The following is a 27041-nucleotide window of genomic DNA, read 5'->3' as shown; positions in this document are numbered from 1 at the left end:
AAACCGCCCCTTAATGATACTTCCTTGTCCACTTAGGCATTGCAGCCGAAAAACCTTTGAAAATATGGGCTAAAGCTGCAACCTTAGGGACATAAATCTCCTCCATCACCCAAAAAATCAATAGTTCAATTAAGTAAAAAAACCAAAAACGGACAAAAAAACATTAGCAATGAGACTATTAAACAACAAAGAGGTGGCTTTTTCGTTACTGGCATGACTTCTTACCATCTCAAGCACTGCCTTGTTAATAGCTTAAATATTACCTCTCGCACTTCGGAATGATGAGAACGACATCGCTTAATTTCTAGTGGACTACTTAGATCTGCATTGACTTTTTATGCTGTGTTCTAAACAAAGTGATAAAATATTTATTATTACACCAACACCAACCTGCATATGACAAAGTTTTCTGGATTCAGTTTAGGCTTGTTTCTTTCAGGAAAATCTGAGATTTGAAACACTGACAAACTATTGTTTATGTATCCAGACATAGGTGAGTCTTCACTTTCAGAATAAGCATAGTAGTAAACTAAACGAGGAATCATATCTGATGTGAATGCAACAATAAAAGCCTGAAAAAGAAAACAGAAAAAGAAACTAAGGAAGTAGCACACAAAGCTCGTGAGCAGATTCATAAAAGGGTTTTCGTCCTGTGACTCTGTGGCATAACCCAGGATCTTTTAAGCAAGGGTGAGCACGATTGGGGCACCTTACCTTGGTCGAGATGCTGACTGCAGCCTCTGCTGCAAGGATCGGCATTCAGTGATCAAAATATGTGAACAGTCCTTACAAGAGGCACTGAATCCCAAATATCCCCTCACACCAAACTGTCTTCTATCTGTGCTAACAGCACTGCTTACTGAAAGAGGAGATGTGGGTTTGAATTCTTGTGAGAAAGGATGAACTTCAATCCAGTGTGTGATCACTTTATGAAAGAAGGGCAACCATTTTCTCCAGCTGTATTTAAAAAGGAAAAAATGGCTACCCGCACATTTTGCCAAGAAACTTGGGATACTTAAGATGCTCCGGTACCTTGCTAATTGGGCAATACCTGCAAGTGAGTTTGTTGCCCAAGACACTTGCAGATCTGATACTGGTTACTATTCTACGTTAAAGAGAGGCAACTCTCTTGCTCAGCAGTCTGCTTTACTTTCAACTTAAGATGAAATACTAGCATAGCACTTAGTTTCCAGTTTATAAAAAGTACTCTGAGGCATTGCCCCACAGGGGCATCCAGAAGCAGCTGAACGAGCGGAACTCCCACAGAATAGGCCTCATAAGGACAAGCCAGAAATGTCATCTGGCCGACAGAATTAATCCACCCCTTCTGTCCCCTACGGTCCCCTCTGGGCAACCAGCGTGCTTCATCAGACTAAGCTTCAGACTGGCTTATGCCATGACGAAACACTGGAAAAGACAGACAAATGAGTGAAACATTATGGTCCAATGAAATGTGGACTGGGAGCTGCGTGTCGTCAACATACGGACAAGCCAAACCACCCAAATGGTTTGACCATGTCTCTGTAGGGTAGTACGTGATGAAGTGAGTACTGTTGATGAAGGAGAAAAAGCATCGGCTGATTTTTAGATCTGCAAATTCTGAGTACATGGAAGAATCGAAGTTGATATAGCACAGTTAACATACTTACATTAGTGACAACAGACAAGATGGCCATTCCATTCAGGATTTCTTGCCAAACTCCTATGCTATGCGCTTTCGCAGCCACAGGTCTCCTGTACTGAGTGGTTAATTTCCAGGAGTCTACTCGAATCTCCAGGATATTATTCATCAGGGCAAGAAGGGGAGCCAGGGGAAAGGACGCCACGAAGAGAGTAATGAATCCAAACTGAATGACTGCAAGGGAGAAGAGAAAAGTGCCAAAATCTGCCCCTATGAAAGCACCCTCAGGGTGACGGTGAAACACGCAAGTTGCCGCTCGCAGACAAATGGCAAACTTCTGCCAGGCTGCACAACGTGTCATCTCCAGCCCTGGCCTGAGCTACGGGACAACCTGCCCCAGCCCCAAGACTTCTCTAGTCTCTTCAGGCTGCCATTCAGCAGCACCCAAGGGAACAGGGCAGTCGGGTCCTGCCAAAGCATGCTGCCAGCAGTGCTGGATGCCAGGTCTTCCATGGTGCTGCAGTTCTCCTCTCATGAATGGAACGTAACTGTAGGGGAATGGGAAGGTACTCATACCTCCAATTTCTGAATTACAAGACAGGAGTAAAATAAAATAAAATAAAATAAAATAAAATAAATAAAATAAAATAAAATAAAATAAAATAAAATAAAATAAAATAAAATAAAATTCAATTAAATAAAAAAAAAGGCTAGTTTTCCTCTCCTGCAGTTTGCACAGAGGAAGCCCGTTCTCCTAAATGAAAAAGAGGAAATACTTTTATCGCAACCTTACCTCCACCTATTGTTACTGATTTAGCCAAAATATTAATACCAATTCTGTATATAATAGTCCCACTGGGAAGTCTTAACATGAGTTTAAGAATTGCAAATAAAGTACACAAATGATCCCTTTAGTCATTACCAAAATGAAATGGCTCTTGGTACAGAATGTGACATTCCTCAGCGCAGAGCCAATACTGCCGCTATATTTTAAAGACAGGAAACAGAACAGCTTGTCTGGTTTCGGCAGTGGATAAAAATAAATTCCCATACAGCAATCATCAGCTCTTCCCTGATTTCAGCGACCAGTCCTTCATCTTAGACAAGCAACAAAACTCTTACTAGCTTAGCAGCCCCAGGACAATGCCGGAGCGTACCGGTTCAGTTCTGATTCAGGAAGAGCAAGGACATCTATTAACAGGCACGGCTGACAACACTGTGTATGAATTTTATAAGATCACAGCCCTGGATGAAATATCATGAAGTGTACGAAGCGACAATAATAGAGTTGCAAAGCTCTAGGCAATAATTATTTCTGTGCAAATAAAACAATACAAGGGACCACTTTTCAACAAATTTTGTCCTTCTAATAGACAAATACTAATTTTTTTTTAGCGTCATTTAGATTTAGTTTGGCTTCAGTTTCTAGTTTTGGTTTCTCAGGTTTTGTAAAGTAATTTTGTATGCTGGCCTGTTCGCATCACCTTTGAAAAATCCTGTTCTGTTCCCCATGCTCCCTCTGCTGGCCTACTGGACTGCAGGGAAGCACTCATCAGCGCAAACCTAAACCTAAACGGATTCGCCCTGATTCAGCTTGTAGATCTCCTATCTGCAGCACCCATCCTTACAGCATATTTGGCGCTCATCCCATACATACAGTTTCCACTGACATCAGCTGAGAATATGCGCTTGGGAACAAGAACAGAACAGACATCGAGACAGCTGGCTGCACTGAGAATAATGTTCCCCATTCAAATGAGGGAAACAGTCTTTGGAGTGTTTCTATGAAATTCCCTGTGTTCTAAGATGCAAAGGCAGCTTTTTTTTTTTTTTTTTTTTTTTTTTATTGGGCTGACCTACTTAATGATTTCCAGCAGTTATCCGTCTACTGTTTACCAGATGAAAGTGGTGGCATCAACCCATAAAAATTAATTGAGAAGCTATTTTTTTGGAACTGTCAGTACAAGGTGTCTTGTCCTCAATTCCAAATGTGTATTTTTAAACTTACCCATTTCTAGATATTCATAGAACAGGCCTAAGGCTCCAAATATCTGCAGATCATGGTCTTGCTCCCAGCGACTGTATAAATTTTCTGGATTATTTCTGGCTTTCCGGCGTCCCCACCAGTTACAAATCCAGCTGTACATGCAGAAAAAGTTAACAATGAGAGAAGCAGATCCAATACCCCTTTCTCTAAGCAAGCTCCTTGTTGCAACATGCTTTTACAAGCATGGCTTTCACAAAAAGAGGCCAAAAGCCTCTACAGAATGAGTCTACTTGTCAGGATTTGTTCTTAATTTACACAAGTTTTCTTAGCTTCTTCATATGGCAATACTTGTTATCACTCCTTCCAAGCATTTCCTCTGTCTATATGGGCGTCTCAGTGTAAGAGCGAACTTACGGTACAATGGCCTCTTGGATATTTCCCCAGATCTGTTTGCCAGCCATGACTATGGTGAGCTGTGTCGTCAATTCTATCAAACAGCCCGCAGGATCACACTGGCAGAGACAAATGGGGCGTTAATGGACATCAATAATGGACATTACCCAGACAAACTATATTCTACTACTGTATAAATGAAAGAAAGAAGAGAAGAAGAGTTCTTAAAACTTGTTAGGACAATACTTAATTTTCAGCTGGACTGCCAGCTACGATACCCTCTCAGGAAGGCTGTTACAGAAGGGCTTTCAATGCTCAGCGTGCTTGATAAAACAGACACCAAGACACAAGGACCGTTTAAAGACAGAGCAATTCAGCGATGCCTCAGGCTGACCACTGTGCATAGACAAAGAGGGGGCAGCAGGGCCCGCATGCAGCAGCCACCCCACAGCCCCAGCGAGGTGACTCTGTGGCGCTTGGTCAGCTCCCAACACCAGACCCACCCTGACCTAGCAACGCCCTGCATTTTCTATTCATATCCCGACACCAGAGGTATTTAAATACCTGCCAGTATCTGGTCTCTGCTGTTTGCGGAGAACACTCGTTTTAAAGTTTCACCTCTTTACTGAGGCCTTCTTAAGAATTTAGCAGCCAGACCCGTGTTAGGAGATACTCCCTCAGTAAGTGCACTGCATTACTTCATTGTGTTTTGCATGAAGTTTTTCCTCCACTATTGACTCCCAAGTAATGCTTCACATTAAATATTGTATTTCATCTCTGTACAAACAGCATAATTAGCAATGAAATGAGGGGAAAAACGCAAAAGCTTACAGATGTGCCTCTTAACAAACAGTTTTTCTGAAAATGTAGTGCCTCAAAAAGCTTATGAAGACACCCAAAAGCCAGAGACCATTTCCATTTATACTAGCTTACTTCAACCTAGAGGATCACTTTTAAGACCTATGGCAAGATCCACTGGTATTTCTGGAGAACTGGGGCCAAGAAAAGCTTTTTGATTTTCCACCCTTGTGACTGAGCGCCACAGATTTTCACTGCTGGTGCTTCCCTGACTAGCAACAGCAGGGAGAGTCCTTGGAAGCCCCCCCATCAGCCTCAGGAAGGCCAGCTGAGGTCCGGCTCATTCCAAACCAAACCTGCAGCTGGCAATTTCTGACTGCACAGGTTGGAGGGGATAAAGAGTTTAAACTAGTTTATTATTATTCAATCCACGTTAAGCAAGAAAGTCCTACCTCTTCATTTCGCCAGCGATTAAACATGTATGTGTAGGCACCCGGGTAACCAACAAACTTCCCTTTGAAGAAGGCCACGTAGAAGCAGGATGAATAGTAGTTGACAAACTGGAACAGAAACATTTTCATAGTGAGCCTGTTCTCGTACTCCATATGAGTTCTGGGAATCTCTGTGAAACCAGAAAACAGTAATTTTATTTTCCTTTATTCCCTTTAAAAGGACACAGATTCATAATTACTCATCACCAACAGTGCCTTTACATCCCAATTCAGCAGATGCAATTCCTGCCCTTAATTTACAATGCAATGCTCTGAGTAGACAAGCAAGTGAAATTCATTCCTGAAACATTTATAAGTTTCAATTTCCCCTTCTTTGTAGTGTCCACTAGCACTTGTCTATCCCAAAATCTTATGCTATTTTTAGGAGATCCAAGATGAATTTCAAACATGAACTAGTAGGGTCTTCTACACTATGAAAAAATCACTGTTGGCAATGCACATGATAAAGAATTTTTTTTTCTTCTTTGTGGTAGAGAAGTACGTTACAGTATTTTTTTTTTCAATATGCTGTATGTGTGTAACTTATACTGAAATCAGCAGAAACTGGATGGGTCCTGTCCCTCTGAAAGATGAGGCTCACTGTGGGGGGAAGAATAGGGAAGGATACAGGCATCTTGGTGGTATTGAACATCGCCAAGCCTTTGCTTAAGGTTTTGCCGCCTTCATAATCGCATTCTCCGTCATGTTTACATTTTTAAAGGTAGCAGGAAGCGCTATGCACATTATTGGTAAAATGTCCTGTTAAATGTTAACATATAACCAATACAAGCTGGGTGAAAGGGGAAGAAAATACACCACAAGCATTCACATCCCTCTGAATTGGTCAGGACCTGGCGGACGTGTTGAACTCACCGCCCCTGGGGCAAAGTTATTTTATATATCTGAGTAAATTAACGTTTCCAAGCTTGGCATAAGTTTGCCTGACAGAAGGCATTTACTGAGAACGTGTAGTGTGCTACAGAGGAGGCAGTACTCAGGTGAGGTAGCCTGCCTAGGCTGCAGCTCATTAAAGTATTTTTATTGGCAGTGAACTGTTCAAATGTTTCCGTCAGACACTCGCTGTTCAGAGCACCAGAGGTCGGTTATACCTGCCCGTCTGAAAACAAAATCTGGCCTAACGTTTTTAATGAATTCAAGAGTGAAAAGAGTTAGAACAGGCAATCCTGGCGGCCGCAGCCAACATTTCATACCCTCGACCCAGCCCTGCCTCTAAGCCGGGCCCAAGCGCAGAGCCACGGCCGCCAGCGGAGGGCAGCAGTCCCACAGAAGTAAACAGATTTATTTTCCCTCTGTAACTGATAACCACAGCTAGTGCTGACACTTAAGAAATTAATCCTCCACGCTTGCAAGCAGCAAACTAACATTGCAGAGCTTTCATGCTTATAATTCATGCCCTTCAAGAAAGAAAGATTTAAAAAAAAATGATGATTTTCTGGGTTTTTTTTCTGTTTTTTTGTTGTTGCTTTTTTTTTTTTCTCGCTAGGGGCAATTTTACTTATTACTTGTTCCGTCTTTCTTTGGTCTAATTTGGCCACATGAGATAAGCAATACAGATCTCTGAGCCAAGAGATGGTCCACCATAAATCAAAATCAACCCAATGCAACATCCCATTAAGTTTCTGCAAGAAACCTTTCAATTCTTGGTGCCACTTGTAAGACCTCATAAAATAAGATCACCCAGCTGTGTTTACGACAGCTGTACAAACTACAAACACCTAACGCTTTCAGCTCTCCCTCCCCAGCTGAATATTCTGCAATTATTTCTTTCTATAAAGCACCTGCAGGGACTTGTACATCAAATCATTAAGGGCAAACAAAGAAAAATACGTAAGAAGGGCTCTAGGGAAGGATATTTCCAGCAAGCAAGCAACAGGCAAACATAAAATCGCTACAAAACCAATAGATCTTTCTGGGCCTGCCTGCCAGCTCCGCCAGCTCTGGAGCGAGCCTGCTGCAAGTAACTGTAGCTACCACTGGCTGCAGCCACGACGACACATCTTGGGCCCAGCTTCTCAGCCTCCTCAGGCTCTGCTTTCCCTCTGTACTAACTCCAAATCTGTGAATCCACAGCTGAGGAACACAGTGCCAACAGAAAACCCGGGAAAATATACTGTCCTATCCCATCCCCCAGCCTCCTACCTTCCCCCCAAAGTAAGAGACATGATTATTTAGTCTTTTTTCTTGTAAAGAAAGATGGCTGTGAAAGCTGTGATCTATTTTTAAAAATATATCTAATTTCCAATTAGGATTTCTAATTGACATACTGCTAAATCAAGACAGTTTGATCTTGCTTTGGTGACCCTAATATAACACATGATAATTTTTAATTATGTTCAGAACTATGATTGTCTCTGTAGACTAGTTTTAATATAAGCAAACATTACACCAAGAGAAACCAGCTTATGATAACTATTCAAATGCAGGGAAAATGTTCAGTATGGCCACGGATACAACTGTAGCTGCAAGCTACAGACTAACGTCCTAGTGCTCCCACTGTGCCCGAGGCGAGATCAGCTACGCAGAGCACCTCTCCAGGGGTTCCACCTTTAGTGATTCCTTGAAAGTTTTGTCTTCAAGCGCACTGCTTACCCATATCAGTAATCCAGATGGCTATTCTCTCATACAAGAAATTCAGTATCATGATGATGACAAAATTCAGGCATGAGGCTGTGACTGAAGTTGCCAGCTGAGGGGTCAGCAACCCACTGATGGGCTGTAAAGTCTGAGTGTTCTCCATCAGGCTGGCAAAGGCAGCGTACACCGCAAGACGATACACGATCACAGCTATCATGCTAGCTATTATCAGAGACACCTAAGGAAAGGACAGAGATTTGAAATACACTTACAACTCAGTATAGCTATATGCATGCAAATTCTGAAATAAGATGTAAATCACCGTGCTTTATAGTTTTTAAATTTTATTCTTTATGGGTACGAGTTCAGCAGCACTGACATGCAAAGTGCACAGGCAAAATACTTTGTTATATTAGATATATTAAAGCCAAAAAAATTATTTTGTTAACACAAGAAAAGCAAATGATCCAATACCAATATTAAAAAAAAAATGCAGAAGGATACAGATGCATAGAAATGGAGATGGAAAGGACAAGTTAGACTATATTGCCCACCCTGAAATTCACTCTGCAGATATTTCTACAGAGAAATATCTACATATTTCATTGTAGTGAATAATACTTTCTTGGGTTTTTTTTGCCTTTACTGTGAATTTTTTCAGTATGGTCTGTTAACAGCACATAAGCCAGAGAAAAAGTTATTCCTATGCTAAAATGTCCAATCAAGTTACTAATTAATGACAGATTTCCAAAGTCTTTTTTTTTAAATCTGAATTGAAATGCATTTTGCATGACAGCAGGAAATCTGCAGGACAATAATAAAAGCATGTGTTAATGTCATGATTAGTGATGATCAGCAGCTCTGATACATGTTAAAATGAGGATTCAAAAAGATGCTCACCCAGAACAACACTGTCGTTCCTGAGATGCAGAACCGCACAGCCTGGCTAGTTATAGGCAAATAAGGCTCCATCTCCTGAAACAGTCAAGCAAGCACAGCACAGTTCACAAATCCATAGTTTTATTCTAATATCAAGCAGCACACAGAGCTCTCATCAGCTGTGTGAAAGCGCCCACATCTGAGCAAAGCCATTCAGAACCCCCCTCTCTAGAAGGGCAGAGAGGACATGATTTTGAATGTGCTGTGGGGGGAAAAAAAAAAAGATCAGGACAGCAGTGGCCATAACAATGCTGAAAGTAAAGGCAGTACGTGGAAAGAATGGTTAAACATTTGCAAAAATCACTCGGTAGCTGAAGGAAAAAGACCACCTCCTTCATTAGATGAACAGGACAGAACTACGACTGTAATGCTAGGTCAGCTGTCATACAGCTCTGAGTCCAAAACTGGACTGAATTTGAAGAAATTCTTCATGTCAAGGTTTCTTAAAATGGTCATTTAGTTCAATGTATCATGTCTTTCCACACAGCCAGAGAGTGTTTTCCTCCACTCCTTCAATTTTTTTTTTTTAATTGAAGAAATGGCTACATTCATTAGTTGCCAACCTCTGCTGCAGCCCCAGGCAGCTAGGTCTTACCCAAGCGAGTATCCCCATATAGCACATGAACAATTTTCCGTGTTCGTGTAAAGTTCTCTTTTTCGCAACCAATTCTAGTTCCTAAAATATCAGATTACGTGTATTAAGAAAGGATCATTTAAGAACTAATGCCAGTGGGAGAAGATTTAGTAAAAAATAATCTGAATTTGATAAATCTTTGGGATAAGGCATTGTAGTATGCTTACGCTCCTCTGGGATAAAGGGGCACAGATTACTGCAGGCGAGCGCAGTTATTACCTATATTATCAATAAGCACATTGAACCAGGAAATGCTTGTGTTGACAACAGAAGATATCAAACCCGTAAAAGGTTGTGGGAGTTTATTTTCCCTTGCACAAAAGACCAGAATGTGCCGAACGCACTGGCGTAACACGGTGTAATTACGCTGAGAATAACGGCCGCAACGGAGCCGCACGTTTCTCCCTGACACAACCAAGCAGTAGCAGTTGTTTGACGAGCGTTGCTTCTTGATGGCGCCATTCTTCAGCATGCTCATACCAGTGTGATTCTGTTTGAAGTGTGAAGTGCTGTTCTCTCAGGAGAGAGATACTCCCTGTATCTGCCTAAGTATACCTAAACACCCTTATATCTATACTGTAGTCTCGAGTCAGAAGTTGTTTGATGATGGTAACAGTTCAAGGCTCTATTAACAGAACTATTAAAAAAACAGCTGAAGGGAAGATAGAAGCACAGGTATCAGGTGGGTTTACATAGGCTCATAACATTTTATACCTATTACGTATTAATAAATAATACGTATATTCTATACTACGAACAAATGTTTCGCACATTCTAGGCTATTCAACAAGTTTTCCACTTTAGAATAAAATGTAGGCAATGATGTGCAATGACGGAGCCTAAGTTTGAATGGAACACTTCATTATTTATGTAAATTAAGATTCTACTGTCATCAGCGAAACCAGATTTTAGCTATAATCTAGCTAAATAGTTTAGCATCGTGACCAAATGAAGCGTTAATTAAAGCCTCAAGATGGGCAATTTCTGTTTCAGTGCACCTAGAATTTTGAATCACGGCCAGGAATAATGAGGGAACAATTTTCTGAGCAAAGCAAAGGCAGCCTTGGGATGCAAGAAACTCAGTGACCTGTAGCCGTATTATCTTATCACTCTGCAGAATTAACTTATTTGAATCATAGAATGCTTTGGGATGGAAGGGACCTTTAAAGGCCATCTGGTCCATCCCTCCTGCAATTGGCAGGGATATCTTCAACTAGATCAGGTTGCTCAGAGCCCCATCCAGCCTGGCCTTGAGTGTTTCCAAGGATGGGGCATCTACCACCTCTCTGGGCAACCCATTCCAGTGTTTCACCACCCTCATCATGAAAATTTTTTTCTTGTATTTAGTCTAAATCTACCCCTCCTTTAGTTTGAAACCATTACCCCTTGTCCTGTTGAAATCACTGTCCTTTCACGTGTTCAGTACTGCACGTGATCTAATGAAAGGAAACTACACCACAGTGTGGCTAACCTGTATGGTTTGCTGTAACTGGGGATTGGTAAGGATCACTGCTACACCCTGCCGCACAAAAGCTTCTGAAAATCCACCAAGGTAATAAATTGATGTGTTATAAAATAAAGGATTGTACAGTCATTGAATTTTTATGGTAATTGTTAATGCATATTTAGAAAGCACAGAACAGTGCAGTATCTCACTCTGAGATAAGAAAAATATATTACGGTCCAACTTCTGTTTCCAAAAAAAAGTCCAAATAAACCATCCTACCTAAGACATCTGCATGAATTTAGAGAGAGAACAATCTTCTCCCTCAGGACAGAAGGAGGAATTGTCCCTTCCACAAACGCACCTCACCCATGCCATCTTTGGCAGTAATCTGCTGCGGCTGATTCACCTCTCCGGACCACGGGTTTTGGTCCCTCCCGTAGGCAACCACTGCCTGCAAGTCAGCCCGTTACTTCCCCATCCTCACACCATTACCCTCTGCTGCAGCCCGGTACTTCAGAGCATGCAAGGGCCATGAACCACCTCTCTGATTTCCCCCTGCTCTTTCCTTCAGCTGCAGCAGAACCACAGGGGTTCAGCTGGTTTTGGGCACTGTGCAGCCATAGAAGAAAGCGGAGGTTTTGAGCCTGAGCACACACAGGGATGCAAACTAGCAAATAACAGGGAACAGGTGGGCATCTGTTTTCAATTAGCTGAACTAGCTAATCAAAAATTGATTTACCTGAAACTGTTTTCCTGAGCATGCAGAAATCAATACCTCGGCAGAGCTACACTCAAAATCACAGTGCATGGTTATCAAAGTTCTCTGTGTGACTCCAGCGTACAAGTTACAGGTTTAAGAACAACAGCATTAATGCTGCACGTGCAGACGGGGAAGGAGAGACAGGAAAACTCTCTCTCATGAGAAGTAAGATTAGTGTACATATTTCCAAATAATTAAGGAGAGAAACCCTTGACAGACAGGGCTACTGTTTATATAGCAATGCTATATAGTTCTGGCTAAGCTATTTCTTTTCTGAAGACTGTTATCGAAGTCTACTTATGACTAATGAACAATTCTAGGAAGAGGAAGGATTTAAAAATACATCAAATTGAGATGGTAAATGTTGTATCAGAATGCAGCCATCTGATCCCTAAATTTGTCAAATAACTCCTACCTAAATTAAATTTAAATGAAGACAATTAACATCTAGTAGGTATTTACATAGAGCACTTAACAGAGTTAAATAGTGTGGTTAATTGTATCTCAATTAGATTTCAGACAAAGGGCTTCAGCAACCTTCATCTCTCTCTAGCGTTCCCCGAAGTGCTTGTATATCAGAAACAAAACCACAGCTAGTCTCACTTTTGTGTCTTTAGATCAAGATGACTGCTCCTTCCTACGTTGTGCGGGGATGGGAAAGAGTGCTTTTAAAGGCATGAAGATTTCAGAGACCGCTCCGCTGAAATGTGAAGGACACTGTAAAGACGGTGTTAGCCAAGTAAAAGCTATAAACTTTGCTTTTGCATTTCTGATTTAATGAATCAGTTTCCTGTGGAAATTAAAATCAATAGAGGATAATTAATGAAAGTTATGCACGCTCCAGAGGCAGTTCTCCCCCATGTTCTCATTTATTCTGTGTCAAAAGCCTAGATAACAGAAGACATCTGCAAGAAGAGAGCCACGGTCCAAGAGATGGGACATGCCTGTCATGTGCAAGAGGAGGCTGAAGTGCTGAGCGCCCTCGGTTACTGTCACCTTCAGACTGGAAAGCAGGACAGCCACACCACAACGGCCCTGCGCCAGGGCAAACAGACCCTCAAAAGGCAGGGCTATCAGCTCCAGAACTTACTGATGCTAACACAGCTACGCTGCTTTCGGCAGTTAAAGTGTTTCTCTCTGATACTAGTCTATCAGAGTACAAACCTTAGCACTCATCAACTGGATGCCTTCGGCGAGAAAACGATGCGTTACCAGCTTCTGCTTTGATATTCGATGCAATCTGTTGGGTTCCGTGAGGGAGTGGTTGGCATCACGTTCTACATATTTAAGCCAAACTCACTGCTACCATAAATGCTGCTCTGTGGAGATTTAATAGCTGAGGGCCTGCCCTGCTCCAATATAAATGCGGCATTGCTTAGGTGTGTCACAGCTCTTTACGTAGCCATGAGATGCAGACTTGTTCCTGGGGCAGAACTCCCCCACTACCAAACTCTCTTTCAGCACACAGCTGCATGTGCATGCACGTCAGCCCAGCAGGCTCATTACCTGAGTCACAGGGTTCTTCTTCTTTTGGGTACATTTTGCCTCGTACTCAGGCCTCAGCTGGAGTTGTTGCTGTTCCTCTTCAAAATCAACCAAATCCCACTCATATTTCAGCCTAGCTTGCCGTCTCTTCCAAAACTCCAAGAAAAGTGTAACTGCAATTTGGAAATGTTAAAATACAGTTAAGGGAGAAGCGAACAAGTTCATGAACCAAGTTAAACTTATTTCTGCGCTGGTTTCTATTCTGCGGTCTATTATTTATCCTCATAGTGCGACCCATCTATTTTTATTGACTAGCTATTAAAGTTCACAGCTAAAACCATAATATGGATTAAGTAATTTATTAGCTAATTGAATTCCAGAAGTGGATGACAAGGAAGATGCCAGGACAGGATATGGGTATTTCCATGGTTATGACGACCACGTGCAATTACAGTTTAACTACTTTTCATACGCAAATAGCAACACAGAATTAACAAAGGAACATGATAATTGAAGTAATTGCTTGTGTAGAAACCTGTAACACATGAACAACTGTTACAAATAAGCAGAACTGTTTTCAAGTAGGATGTTCTAAGATTTCTGTTGCTGTTTGATGATTGTTTGATATCATGGTGATTTTGAAGACAGTGAATGTCTGATGCTTTTCATATGTTCAAGAGTGAGGCTGGTGTAAGAAATTTTTAAGACACTAGAGGGAACTGATTTCATATATAAAATGAAGAACTATAAAAGTTGTAATATTATATAACATTTAAAAAGCCCTCTGTAAACTACTTTAAAACATAAACCTTTGGTGACCTAACTGTTCTTATTTGACGCGGAGAGGCTTAACGGTTTACACAAACACAGGAAAGCTTATCTTCTGCAGTGCTAAAATCTTTTCCTGGCACTTCCTGAATGACTAATCCATGTCACTCAAAGGCTAGTGCTCAAAACCAAGAAAAGTTCAGGAAAACAGCCATACAACATCATCTTGTTCAATTTTTTTTTGAGAATTCTCTACAAAAAAGTTAGTGGCTAGGTCCTTCGATAACACATATACAAATAGATTTTCTACTAGTACACAGAGATCTTTGTGTGTTAATCTAATATCTATATTCAAATCAAAGATTTAATTATGATATTTCATACAAACAGTATGAAACAGGAGACAAGGTATTTAAGGAAAGAAGAAACAATAACTACACTATCCTGCATCTATGAACCTTCACAAAGTTTATGAAAAGAACATGTATTCAAGACAATATGATCTTAAAGTTTGAACGAGTATCGCTTGGTGTGCAACCCTACTTATAGGGAGAGTCAGGAAATCCACCTATTTCTGCATCATTAAAACATACTATAATGTATGAACTTCACTGGAGCAGAAACCAACTGATTCTCATCCTAAAAGTGCTGCTCATGAAGCGATAGTGCGGGACCACCACCCAGTGAAAGGACACAAAAGCTCTCTACTCCCTCACAGGGACACTGATAACGTGCAGGGCTCAGCGGAGAGGACTCTTACAAGGACTGTGTAAGGTTGGACCACTCTGTCTTAGGTTACTAAGGCAAGAAACAAATGTTAGCAGTTAGAGTACGCAATGCTTATGATATCCTAGATATCTGCTGGATTTTGCTTGGTTTTGTTTATGTCCAATCCCGCTGTAACTTTAATTATTAACTTTAATTATTTTTACTCTTCCATCACTTTTGCATCTGAGGCAGGATATTAAAGCGAAGCCATTATTCCTCTTCTTCCCAGTTCCAGTGTCCCTCAGCAGTTTGGGCAAGATCTCCCTATTGCTTCACATAAAACTTATCGAACGTACTCACCCCATATGCCCATGAAAATGGCAAAAAAGAGAGTTGCCACGTTGTCAAACAAATGGGAATACTGCAACAGAATACACGGAACAGGTCAGTACCAAAACAGTTTCCAGCGTGAACAAAAATGACAAGTGGCTGGAGAACCAGATACAGACCTCTGAGGACACACAGGTGGTGTTTAGTCTCCAGTACTCACACTCTCGGTCACAAAGAGGGCACATGATGATCTCTCCTCCAATTTCAGGGTCACAGATTTCTTTGCTGAGGAGAAAATATTGTACAGTATCTATTTTCGTAGCATCTTAAGAGCTGCTATATGAAATTTATTAAAAAAAAAAAAATAATTAAGGGCTTCATTTGTTCAAAGCTCAACATCTGCAGCTTCACAGAGAAGATGCCCAGTCTTGTCACATTCACTGGTGTTAACCTGTAGCTGGTAGGGCAAGCCAAGAAACGTAGCAGCTGCTACAAGGAGGAGAACTAGCAATTCACCCGGTATGGGCTTTCTGATTCCATCAGCAATGAATCAGAAGTCTGTAAGGAGCTGTACTGCACATGCACTGCTTTCAGGTGAGATATAAACCATGTTATTTCTCTTCAGGTTAGTAATGCATTCAAAACACTTCTAAAGCGGAGGTATTAATTCAGCTTTGCTATCTACAGTAAAATTTGCTACTTCAATTTAACAACTACAGTGGGCGAAGTTTACAATCCTATGATAGTCCTTCAGTATCCACAGAAATCTGAACATGTATAGCCGTATTCCCAGGTGAATTCTGAACCTAGCTAAAATGTAAGACTCAAAATGACATAATTCAATAGAATGGATGAGAATTTTAACCCCTTATTCATCTTTTATTGTTAAAACTCAAAGTTTTCTGGAAGCCTTCTTATAAAAAAAGGGTGAGCAATGAAATGTCAACCCTCTTTTCCTCTCCCTACCCATCCACCCCTCCCCAAATCCCTGAACACAATAAATCTTGGGGCCCTTGAAGAAACAAATACAACGCTTATTTAAAAAGAAGCAAACTCTGGCTTCCGAGATACTGGATCCCTCTTTGACGGGAGAACACTGATCTGTCCTGTACTCATGCTTTTGGTAGTTAGTATGACCTACACAAAAAGGTCAACAGACTACTCTGCAAGAGAGATTAAAATAGAAAAGCTTAAGGCAACAATAAACACTTGAAACAAACAATTGTGAGGGAAGTCCGTGGTAGTCTTAGGACTTTATGTATTGCAGGCACTCCAATATAAAAAGCTATTGCCAAATGGCAACACAATATTGCTTTTCACCTACAACTTGAGTCTTACTAATTAATAGGCACAAGTTCTGCATGAGCTGCCCACCACCATTTCAGTCAATAAAGATAGCTGAAGAAGAAATTTGTCTGCTCTGACAAGCTTTAAAAGCTTGTTACCTGTTTTTTTGCAAGAACAAAGTTTTCACATTGCTTAGCTTTTTCCACTATAGGCCCAGGAGATCGTCAACATTACACTCACCTGCTCATATTTTCATCCATTGTAAACAAGCCATAAAGAAAACAGATTAAGCCAACAACTGCTGCAAGGAATAACATCTCAGTGTAAAATCCTAGCCAGGCAAAATAGATTCCAATCTTCTCACCATAGTACTTCCTGAATGCAAAAAAAATGCCATTAATAGGAATACAAAGCAAAATTTAAAACTGCAATAGAGCAAACTGGCCAGAGTCAAAATGAAACCCTTGGCAAAATTCTCGTTTAACAGAAGAGTAAAAGCATTGATGTACATTGGAAAAATGGGATTTGAAGCTAGCTGGGAGAAGTTATGCAAGCTGAATGAACAAAATATATGGCCTCTTTTGACCCTTTTTTTCCTCCTAGCAGAAGCTCCAGCTTTAAAATCACTCTTTCCCCTTCCCACAGGATAATGTAAATGAAGATTTACCTCTTTGGTTTTCCAAGGAGTTACACAAAATGAAACCGGGCACAAGTTCCGATCATATGGTTAGAATGAGCGGGTAATTCACAGAAATACAACTGGTTGTGTTATGAATGGGGCAACCGTAACCCGTGAAAAAAGTAATGCTTTTGTTACATCATATGAACTGAATCAAAGAAATCTAGGGCAAGGTTAGTTTAAATTGGGGTTTAGTACTGAATTAAGAGTCAAGCTTCAGAAACTGATTTTATCAGTTTTTTCAAGTCTCCGTTGAAATTTCAAAATTCCAAATCTATCTTTAAAAATTGTGGCAGACACCGATTATAAAATGCAAGGTATTCTTCTTATGTGTTCCTCTACAGCTGAATTATCTGTAAGATACCTGACCCTGGGAGCACTGGCTAGATTGAAAGGGGCTTGATTTGAGATAAAGCATTCTTCCAGTTGCTGGTAGAAACCTGTGTCGTGTCCTCCAAGGACCTAGAGCCCAACTAAGTATCCAGTTCTCATTGGATCTTAAAAGTAGTAAAAAGTTCCCGGCTGGATCAAGCTACAAATGAATACACGCTTGTATTACAGTGAAAACCAAGCGAATACCATGAAACACGGGCAGTATTTTACCTGATGAGGTCCAAGGGCTGTTCTTTGTAGAACCGCAAGAAACGGGCCCACTCCATGTACAGCGTGTATCTCTCGTTGTCACAGTTTGGATCATTTGCCTTTTTCCAGTACTGGCACTGCAAGCAAATCAGAGTAAAGGCAAAACACCTCATCGACAGACTCAAGTACTACATTAAAAGAAATGAACATTAATGATGATGAGGCATCCTCTTAAGATTATGCCAATTATTTGAAGTTCAAACTTAGCACTACTTCACCACTTTATTTAAGTAGAACCCTTTTTATATGTTTTAAGATAATACACGTTGTCAGAAAACATTTATCCATCTTAGACATTAAGTCAACCTGTCCTGTAACCCCATCACGTTACTTTACACCAGTGTTGTGCTGGTACAAGATACTCATCTGCACTGGTAGATTACTGCAGTGACCGGTTTGGTCCTTTACACTGGTGTAGCATATGCAATTGCAGACGTTCAAGCTTCCCTGAAGTAGAAAACCACCATTTTACTCCCGCTTCATTAAAAATAACGCAAATTTAAACCCTGTTCTCTGTACTTTTGAATCAGGCTCTCATTGTGAATTGCAGAGCCAAAAGCATTTCACCGAGAGATGGAAAGCAGGGGATATAAATTGAAGTTGTTGCCTGCCTCCAGCCATAGCACTGTAACGCACTCCGTGCTGCCGTTTCTCAAGCTGTAATGCGAGGATATGCAAAACGAAATTCTGACACTAATTAGCTTCAGCGGTGTTCATCACTATCATGTACCTACCTGTCAAACACTAAGAAAATTTTGGAACTTCATCTGTTTCCTAGAAATTACACAGCACAAAATAACTGCAGTTTCTGACAGCTCTTGTAATTTCATTTTGTATGGTAGAACTCTGCCTTTACAAATACTTGGCTATGTCAAATATTCAGTTTGTGATCTTGGTTTTCCTCTTTTTCTGAATGTCTCTCAATCACAAAGAAAAGCATGAAAATCGGTTTCCAAATCGAAATCAAGAAGTTTAAACAACCTAAAGTTTGCATTTTTAAAATATTTTAAAAGGTTAAATAGTTATTTTTTAGACAATAATTTGTGAGCCTGTCCCATGATTTTGGAATTTCTTCATACAATTTCTTAGCATTTAAGGTTGGTTGTGCTTGTACAGAAGAGATTCTTATACAACTGCTTTTTATTATCTGTACTTTTGGTAGTCCCAACAGTATAAAATACTTCCCAGCCTAGATTCTGGTCAGCTAAACTTTCCCCCTGACAACCTACAGAATGTCCATTCATCCATTTCTTTTCATTTTCTAAGGGAGAAAAAATTATTTAAAAACATTTAAAAATAGGAATCTATATAAAGTATTTAAAAATATCTTGTGATAGAATTCACAGATATAAATAAGAATATAAATTCACTAAAGCGTTGTGACAAATCTCAAATGACTATTAAAAACAAGGAGAGAATTTAAGATTTAAGCAACAAATTAAACACAACATTCAGAAGGAAAAAAAAAAGAAATTAAAAAAAAATCCATAAAATATGGTAATCCATCTCTCTTGTTTTCTCCAGGGGATTTCAGGGCTAAATTCATATATGTTGTATTAAAAACTGACCCTAGAGCAGACCTAAACACCAGTATTTACCACCCTGACCATACTTGCAGTATTTGCAGTTGCTCACCGAAGTTCACTAGGAGATGGAGGAGTGACTGCCCCACACTGAACTGCAGGGCTCACCCAACTCATCTGCCTTCAGTCCCAACATGGCATGATCCCCAGAGCACGCCTATAACCACAGTATCTGTACGTACACACCCTATACACACACACTGCTGAACGTATGCATCTACAGTAGGTATTCATTCCTTGTTATCATCTTCCTAATGTACTACCGCATAATCCGTATCGTAAACATTATAGGAATAGTCTATGGAATAAATCTCTTACACATTATGTGACTGACACACAAGTATATCCCAGAAACTCAGCTCCTGTACGCGTGCATAGAAAGAAACATTTCAGCGCATAAAAGCCAAATAGTAGGGCTGGTAGATATGTCTTGTGTACTATAAAACAGAATCAATTACTGGGACAAATGGAAGGGTTTGAGTGCATTTTCATTTCCGCTGGGAACAGCAAATGTCACAGTAGGTAAAAGAGTAAAAACACTGGGAAATGCTCACGGGAGCAGAAAGCTAAAATACTTACATCATGAAGAGGATATGCAGCTGAATAGGTGCCATTATTTAGCAGTCTCTTAATCCCAAATTTTTTCTTCCCTTCTTCTGTTCCATATGGGCAACGTGTAAGAATGTAATTAACCTGAGATTCAAACACAAGGATTTCAGACCTTTCCTGCTTTAAGGCCATTTAACAGAAACCTTTAATGGTTGTGCACTGTGTATAATCTGCAGGAATAATATGCAAAAGCAAAAAGTGTTTCTTCAGAAGGCTGAGGGCACGCTTGCCTTGTAGACATCTAGAAGATCCATTCCAACAAATACTATTCCAGATTTTTAAGAAAGATGCACAGGCACCTAGGTTTCCTCATGTTTACCCACAGATATCACAGTTTATATACTCCTTCCTGCATGAATATTCCTCCGGGACCGTGTAAATCTACACGTAAAAAAAAGTAGACAAATTCACATACGTACTATTCTGTTTCTCATGGACGGTGAGAAGAAAGTGCTCTGGTCATTAATGAGGTACAGCTCCTGCTTCTCCTTGCTGAATGGGGCTGTGAAATAATCCGGCTCGGGGTGCATCACCTTCTCGGGAAGCCTGAGCGGTGCAAGCATACAGTCCAGGGGGTTCTCCACCATTGAGGGAATGTCATTTTCCTTGATGGGAACTTTAATGTTCAGCACTTCTGCATACGTGATCAGAACCTCCCACGGGGCATGAATCTTCACAAAATAAATCTTGCCATCTTCAGATTCCTGCCCCAGGAAAGTTGAATCAGACATCAGACTAAACTGTGCTTTATTGCAAGATTTATGAGAATAGTTGCTATACAAAATTTATTGCCTTTTACATATTTTTGAAAGCTTTAAAAATTATAGAAAAGAGGGGGGAATAAGGGGATTTTTTTTTTTTTTTTTAAACTGAAAAGCTTATCTGAGTGGTTGTTTGTTCATAAAGATAATCTTTGCACTACTAAAAGCTCACAAAGGCCTTCCAAACTACATTAACCTTGTACACTGAGGCCTGAAAACTCTCACGACACTGTGAGTGCATTGGAAATACAAGGGCTTGCTGTGCAGGGCTGGCCACGGGGCAGCCCACCCGTCCTGCAGCCCACCGTGCTGCATTGTAAAGCTGTTCTCTTTCCTGGCGGGGGCAGTTTTCATCCAGCGGAGAAGAGCATACAAGACTCCTTGCAAAAAGGAGTTACCAAGCAGAGCTCAGATCTGTTACAGCCTCACAGCTATGCTAAGGAATAATCTTATCAGAGACTTCACCCCACAGTATATGTTCTTCTAGTGTTCCTCTGCATACACAGAGAAAATGGCAATCAGAAGGTATTTTTAACACGCTGCTCAATGAATCCCCATCTAGGGATGTTACAGAGTCTAAACTTCATCAAGAGTTATTTTACCCCACTCAACCTCTGGCAGAAAAAAAGAGCATGCTGACTGAAGGAGTCAGCATCCCATGTTCTCAAGTTATGAAACAAAGCAGTAACGCTAATCAAACGTCCTCAAGCTGCTACACCAGAGTCCTTCCTCACCATAATTACAACATCCAGTGGGCATACGCTAATCTATTCACTGACTTCCAAACGTGTTACTAGTTGTTAGGTGGGATTAAACCTAGCTGTGAGCATACTTCTCTTTTACATGCGTTTAAATGAAGTCACAGCTATTTTGGAACTGCTTTCTTTTTGTTATGAAACCAAAAGCCATCACGTCCTCTGGAATTAAAATTACTTTCCGCAATTCTTATGAACGTATCTGGAAAAATAATTCAAATAGACAAATTAAGCTTGTTTCACTTAATAGTCACACCTCACTGCAACCTGCTAGAAAAATTTATAATTTGTCTCAAAGAAACAAAGTGGTATACATTAATCGGTAATCTGCAGGTCTATTTCTTTGGTCCTAATTTTTCTCCTTTTTTTTTTTTTTACCTTCTTATCTTCCGTCTCTAGTTCCAAACCAGCCTTTTGCAGGTTGCTCTCAAATTCTTTTCTTCTCTCCTGAAGAGAAATAAACACACTTTATTAAATGATGAAGTTACCAACTAACAGGTCACTTACTGATGACTTCAGTGAGTTTCACTCCTCCCGACTGCCCTGATGACAACCCCTTAATGCTATCTGACCTTTGTAAAAGAAAGCAGACCAACGGACAAAAACCAGCTGATGCACACCAGGCCACTTGCGAGTGACGGCCAGCCTAGCGATGGCCACACATCGGGAACCGCACTGACTAGCAATGGGAAACCTAGCTGTTAGTTAGGCATAGGCTCATAAACTGTCCAGTCTTGTTAACCAAAGAAGTAAATGAAGTCATGCGTCTTCAGCGTTTCTGACCCTTCGGGAGGGGGATGCGGGTGGTGTGTTATCGTTCAAGTTTAGCTATTTTCTAAGAGAATGTTAAGACCACATGAAAAGAAAAATTCTGGAAGCATCTGGAAGACTGATCACTTATAGTAACATCTATTTAGCAGTTTAACAATCATGCTGATACAGATGTTCAAGTGCCGATTACCGGCAATTCAAACAGTATGCTTCACAAACAGCATAGCTGTAAAATGACTTAAGACTAACATCATCCCGTGTAAGCTTACATCTGCTTAGCTTGCATAAAGTCAGCACGGACTTCATGCAGAGAGAAATAAACCTGCCTCTGGCCGTGCGTGATGGCTGCATGACTTCGGCGAGTTTGAGACTCTTCTTGAGCTCTCTATTTTGCCACATCATTCCCAGGTGGTGTCTTAAGGTAAGAACATTTTCCTCCCCTCCTTCTCTGTAGAATTTTTGCTCCTATTGGGAGACTGAATTAATTTCCTTTTAATTACATAAAATTTTCTCAAGAACTGCCAGAATAACTACCAATTAAAGTAAATATTTAGCCCTGGCCTGTTTAGAACGCACTAGCTAAACTACCAATTTATTTCTAGCTAAAACCTGCAATGCTGTGTGATGTTTTCTCTATTGAAAGGTCTTAAATGATATTTTTCAAACCCAGCTCAAAAAACCCAGCACACCATAGTTTTCAGCCAATTCTGTCTGCGAGGAGCAGGCTGCCCCATGTGCATTTCAGTTTGCATAAACCACTCAGGTTAATGAATACTGACTGAAGAATAGCTTTAATGGCCCTCGAATCTATATTTAAGATGCATTGATATATTTTCCTGTGTTAGTGGCCTTGCATTTTTCCCTGTCACATCTGATTTTGCCAAATATTATTAGATGTTAAGTTAGACACTGGCCTAGATAAACTTGCAAATATGATAATTCCTGAGTTCTAGCACACGCTGGGGGCAAATGCAATTCCATGCATTATTTTTTAACTCATCTATCCCACAAACCTGCCTACATGCACCTGTATAAACACACCTGAGAACTCATTTGCTGACCTGCTGATCTAATGGAGAACAATACAACTAAAAGGTGATTTATGATTACATTCGAAAGCGCTACATGAAAGCTGACATTCAAGCCTGGTATCCAAAGCTGTGTGCTATTCTGGATTACATTTTCTCCAAATAAAGCATGCTGGCGTGCGTTCTTGCCCCAGCGACCACTGGCGCAGAGCCGAGCGAGTCAGCTCAGAGGGTCCTCTGCCACCAGAGACGCCAGCCAGCTCCTCCTCCAGCTGCGCAGCTGAAGGACAGACAGAGCCAAAGGGTCCGGCCCCGTCTTACTGATCCTTCCTTACTATACACGCAGCGTGATCAACCGCAGCGCTCGGATTGAAATGATGCTCTTTTTACCACCTTGCTCTCTTCCCATAAGCCACTCTCTCAGAAACCCATGCGAATGTACTGTACTTTCCAGGCACTTGAAACAACCACCTTTAAAAGGAAATCAATCTACTGCAAAAAACATTGCTCCTCCTTTTCTTGCCAAATACTGGATTTCTTCATGTCGCTGTCAAAGGCTTAAAACGGACAAAATGTACCCTTGGACCAGGGCTGTTTTGTTTTAATATGTACTTGTAAGAATTTTAAGCTTACTGTCCCAAACCTAAAGAGCTAGACCTGGTCTAGCTTTTTTTCTTTGTGACTCCGCTATAGATGCCACTGCAGTCACAGAGGGAAGCAACATAAGTAACCACATTAGTGAAGACCAGTAGTAGCATGCTAATGCCCTTCCTCACCTTTTGTTTAAGTACAGTTCTTACGCCTCTCCAAAGCATCTGTAAAAGACTGAAACCACATTTTCTGAGACCACTGTGGCCTACACAGGAGAGAGGCCAGTAGGGCATTCACCTCTCCAAACACCGCTGTGGATATCCCACGTACGTGTACAGAGTAACTTTACCATCTAACATATGCTTGGCTGTAACGAACCATCCCGATAAGACTAACAAAGCAAGATCCAAAGTCCAGCGGCACTAATATGCCCAATGCAGATGCAACACTGCATGATTAGTTACCTGAAGAAGATAGACAATTGTTATAAACCTGTTTCGTGATAACAATGCTGTTACTGCTAGTAACAACAATCAATAAACAGGAGAATGAAATAATTTTAAGTTTACAACATACTATTCCTTAATCAAACTCCTTCTCCTCACTTCCCTGTTCCTTTAAGCAGGGAGTGTCAAGCTTACAAAAGCCTTTTACATATGGGGATGCTCAGGCTTATTCTAACTGCACTCACATGTAGGATATTGGGAAATAAATACGACCTCCAGGAACAATCACATGCTACTGCAAAGCGTACAAGAACTCTGCTCTTAGCTGTACCCCGAGGAAGCACAATTCACTTCACAGGACTAGCGCAGATGGGTTCAGTCCGGGTTCAGGCTGCCCACGCACCTCCCTGGCGAGAACATTTCAGGTGAGACCGACCCTGCTTCGGAAAGGCTCCTTCTCCTCTCACCCACCGGCAGCCAGGCGAGCGGGGGACTGACGAGAGGGATGCGCTAACTGGCCCTGCCGCAGGGACCGCCCGCATGGCTGGGGAGGCTGCCGGCATGGCTGGGGAGGCTGCTCTGCGTGCCCTCCCAAGTGCAGGAGGTGCCAAACACCTTCCCTCGGCAGGTACCAGCCAGGCTGCTGCAGAGCAGCAGGGAGAGGTGCCCAGTTTGGATCAAGCCCAGTTTTCAGCTGCTCCTGCAGAGCTGGGGACACGGCTTCTCCCAGTCGGCAGCCTAGCAGGGTGCAGCAGGAGCAACAAGCATCTGATTTTTTGCTGCCCCTGGCTCCCTACCTTTGGACTATCTGGTGCCTGTAAGAAAGCACTAGATGATAAAATTTCTTTCTGTGTCTCCATGCCCCACTGAGGACAGGGGGACTTTGCCTCCAGTAAACATAGGAACAAGTTACTTTGCACAGAGATCCCAGAGCCCTACTGCTCTGAGTTTCTTGTGAAGAAATACACTTATGGACAATAATGATCATGTCCTGGTCATACATGAATAATTTGTTAGGTATTTTTTAAAATTATATTTATTTTTCCATGTTCACATGCATTTCATATGTGGGTAAAATATTTCCACTTATCTGCTGGAGGCTTTGAGGAAAAATATAAAGCGTTGTCTCACAAAAATGTAATCCTAATTTTTGTTTAGAGAGACTTTGTGGTTAGGATTTATTCATGCAGCTTATAGAAGGCAAGTTCAAAACAGAGTTTAAGCTGAAAAGTTTCTGGGGAACATCAAATAAGTCAATGCATTTGTTCTGTGTGAAGCTAAGGGAGGAGATGAGCAGCCTGACTCTTACATCTTTATCAGGGCCATGTTGAAACACACAAAGAAGTTATTCATCCCTTTCTTAGAAATGCAGAATAAAGCTGTTTCCTTGAGACAAGGAAACAAAACCCTTTGTCACAACTGTTAGTCTCTTTCTATGAGCATTTCTATTCTTAGCTGTTCCATTTTGCTGTATCATTGTACTACAGTAAAAGACATTCACATTTCTTTCCTGTGATGACTGTACAATAGCAAGTACAGTATGTCAGCCAAATGCCAAAGGTTGCAGTGCATCAATATTTAAATCTTGCTCCCACAAAGACAACAGCACAGAACTTCTATGCCAAGAAGTCTGCATTAATTTATGGGCATATTCATTGTATAAAGGTCTATGCTGGACATAAATATAGGGCAAATTTCATTTTCTAAGCAGATTCCCCAGGAACTGTGTAAAAACTGATGCGCTGTAACATTGACATCTTCATGCCTGCCCATTCTGTGATCACGGAGCTAACCTACAGGGCCACAGACCAAACGCCTTCTTCCACAGGGCCAGGAACTCTCTCGCGGGTCACAGACACGTACAGAATTAAATCTCACAAAACTTGATGCGGATGTTCTAGCCTTTTGCAAAATAGAGATGTTTCTTCCAAACTAAGCGTGTTTTTACCTCAAAGGGGAACTACAATATTAGCTTCTAACTCTTGGGTTCTTCCCCATGTGAATCCTTCGGTCAATAGTGACGCCCATGTACCCATGTACATGGTCTTTGCCTCTGCTCTGGCAAAGATTCCTGCTGCGCCCTAATGACCCATAAAGCAATGAGAAGGAAACTGCTGCACACAACACGAATCGGTGACTAGACTGAGCATCTGGCTCGTTTTCCTCCCCACTTGAAGCATTACCTAAATAGTCTCCATTTCTCTCCGCATGTTATTTGAGTATGACTAATGGAAAAATTTATTTTAAGAGTTGCTTTCGCATATTTTGCATGGATACCTTTCTTCTCTCTGACTGGTGTCTCCTCTTCCTTCTTTTCTAAATGCATTTTGTTTTATGGGAGAAGGAGGAATCTAGCTAGGATTACAGCCTGACAAAGAGTCAGCGTGGGTTTGAAAAAGTATGCCTTTATATAAACCTATGGTACCCTAGCTGTAATATAACCCTGGTCTCCCAAGCAAATCTCTGCACGTGGCTAGCTGAGGAAAGCAGACTGAGATGCTTAAGCTGGGAAAAGCATCGGAGATGATGACAGAGATACTTGCTTTTTTTAAGGTAACAAGAATACGATGCAGGAGCTGTGTTCTACACTGGATCGTATTTGCATATAGGCAGCATAAGTCCTTAATGAAAAGAGTATTTCCTTCATAAAGGAATGTAAGCAATAAGCAATTTTTTGAACAGCCCAATTGTGCAGGTTTTTTTTTTTCCAAAGGGAATTATAATTTTTAATTATGAAACACTTTAATATGACAAGATACAGATGAGAAATGTTCTTTACTTCACAGACCTTTAGTTTTGATCATGATTTTGTCATAAGCCTCCATATAATTAGTTTTCTTCAGAAAGCCTTATCTTTCAGAATAATGTGATTACATGAGAATGAAGTCTTTTTTGGTCTTTTTTTTTTTAAGAACAAACTTTGGAGATATATA

At 40.9% G+C, this 27041-nt stretch overlaps 1 protein-coding gene across 4 annotated transcripts in view; it reads right to left on the bottom strand.

Annotated features, from left to right (window-relative positions):
• The window catches only part of ANO5 (anoctamin 5), a 61027-nt gene that overhangs the window by 5308 nt on the left and 28678 nt on the right, over nucleotides 1–27041 (bottom strand). For all 4 annotated transcript variants that reach the window (XM_087743149.1, XM_087743170.1, XM_087743160.1 and 1 more), the window contains 15 exons: nucleotides 21651–21719; nucleotides 20176–20460; nucleotides 19727–19840; nucleotides 17526–17641; nucleotides 16484–16618; nucleotides 15136–15241; nucleotides 14987–15047; nucleotides 13172–13323; nucleotides 8786–8860; nucleotides 7901–8123; nucleotides 5252–5421; nucleotides 4023–4120; nucleotides 3630–3760; nucleotides 1650–1855; nucleotides 391–572 (listed from right to left, as the gene is read on the bottom strand). In XM_087743149.1, the coding sequence (XP_087599275.1) occupies nucleotides 391–572; nucleotides 1650–1855; nucleotides 3630–3760; nucleotides 4023–4120; nucleotides 5252–5421; nucleotides 7901–8123; nucleotides 8786–8860; nucleotides 13172–13323; nucleotides 14987–15047; nucleotides 15136–15241; nucleotides 16484–16618; nucleotides 17526–17641; nucleotides 19727–19840; nucleotides 20176–20460; nucleotides 21651–21719 (2123 nt within the window). The remainder of the gene's footprint in view (nucleotides 1–390; nucleotides 573–1649; nucleotides 1856–3629; nucleotides 3761–4022; nucleotides 4121–5251; nucleotides 5422–7900; nucleotides 8124–8785; nucleotides 8861–13171; nucleotides 13324–14986; nucleotides 15048–15135; nucleotides 15242–16483; nucleotides 16619–17525; nucleotides 17642–19726; nucleotides 19841–20175; nucleotides 20461–21650; nucleotides 21720–27041) is intronic.

Source organism: Nipponia nippon, unplaced genomic scaffold (genome assembly GCF_047370975.1).
Source record: "Nipponia nippon isolate SJK-2023a ecotype South Korea unplaced genomic scaffold, ASM4737097v1 scaffold_10, whole genome shotgun sequence".
NCBI lineage: Eukaryota > Metazoa > Chordata > Aves > Pelecaniformes > Threskiornithidae > Nipponia > Nipponia nippon.
The sequence above is the reverse complement of the archived record's forward strand: the minus strand, read 5'-3'. Positions and strand labels throughout refer to the sequence as shown.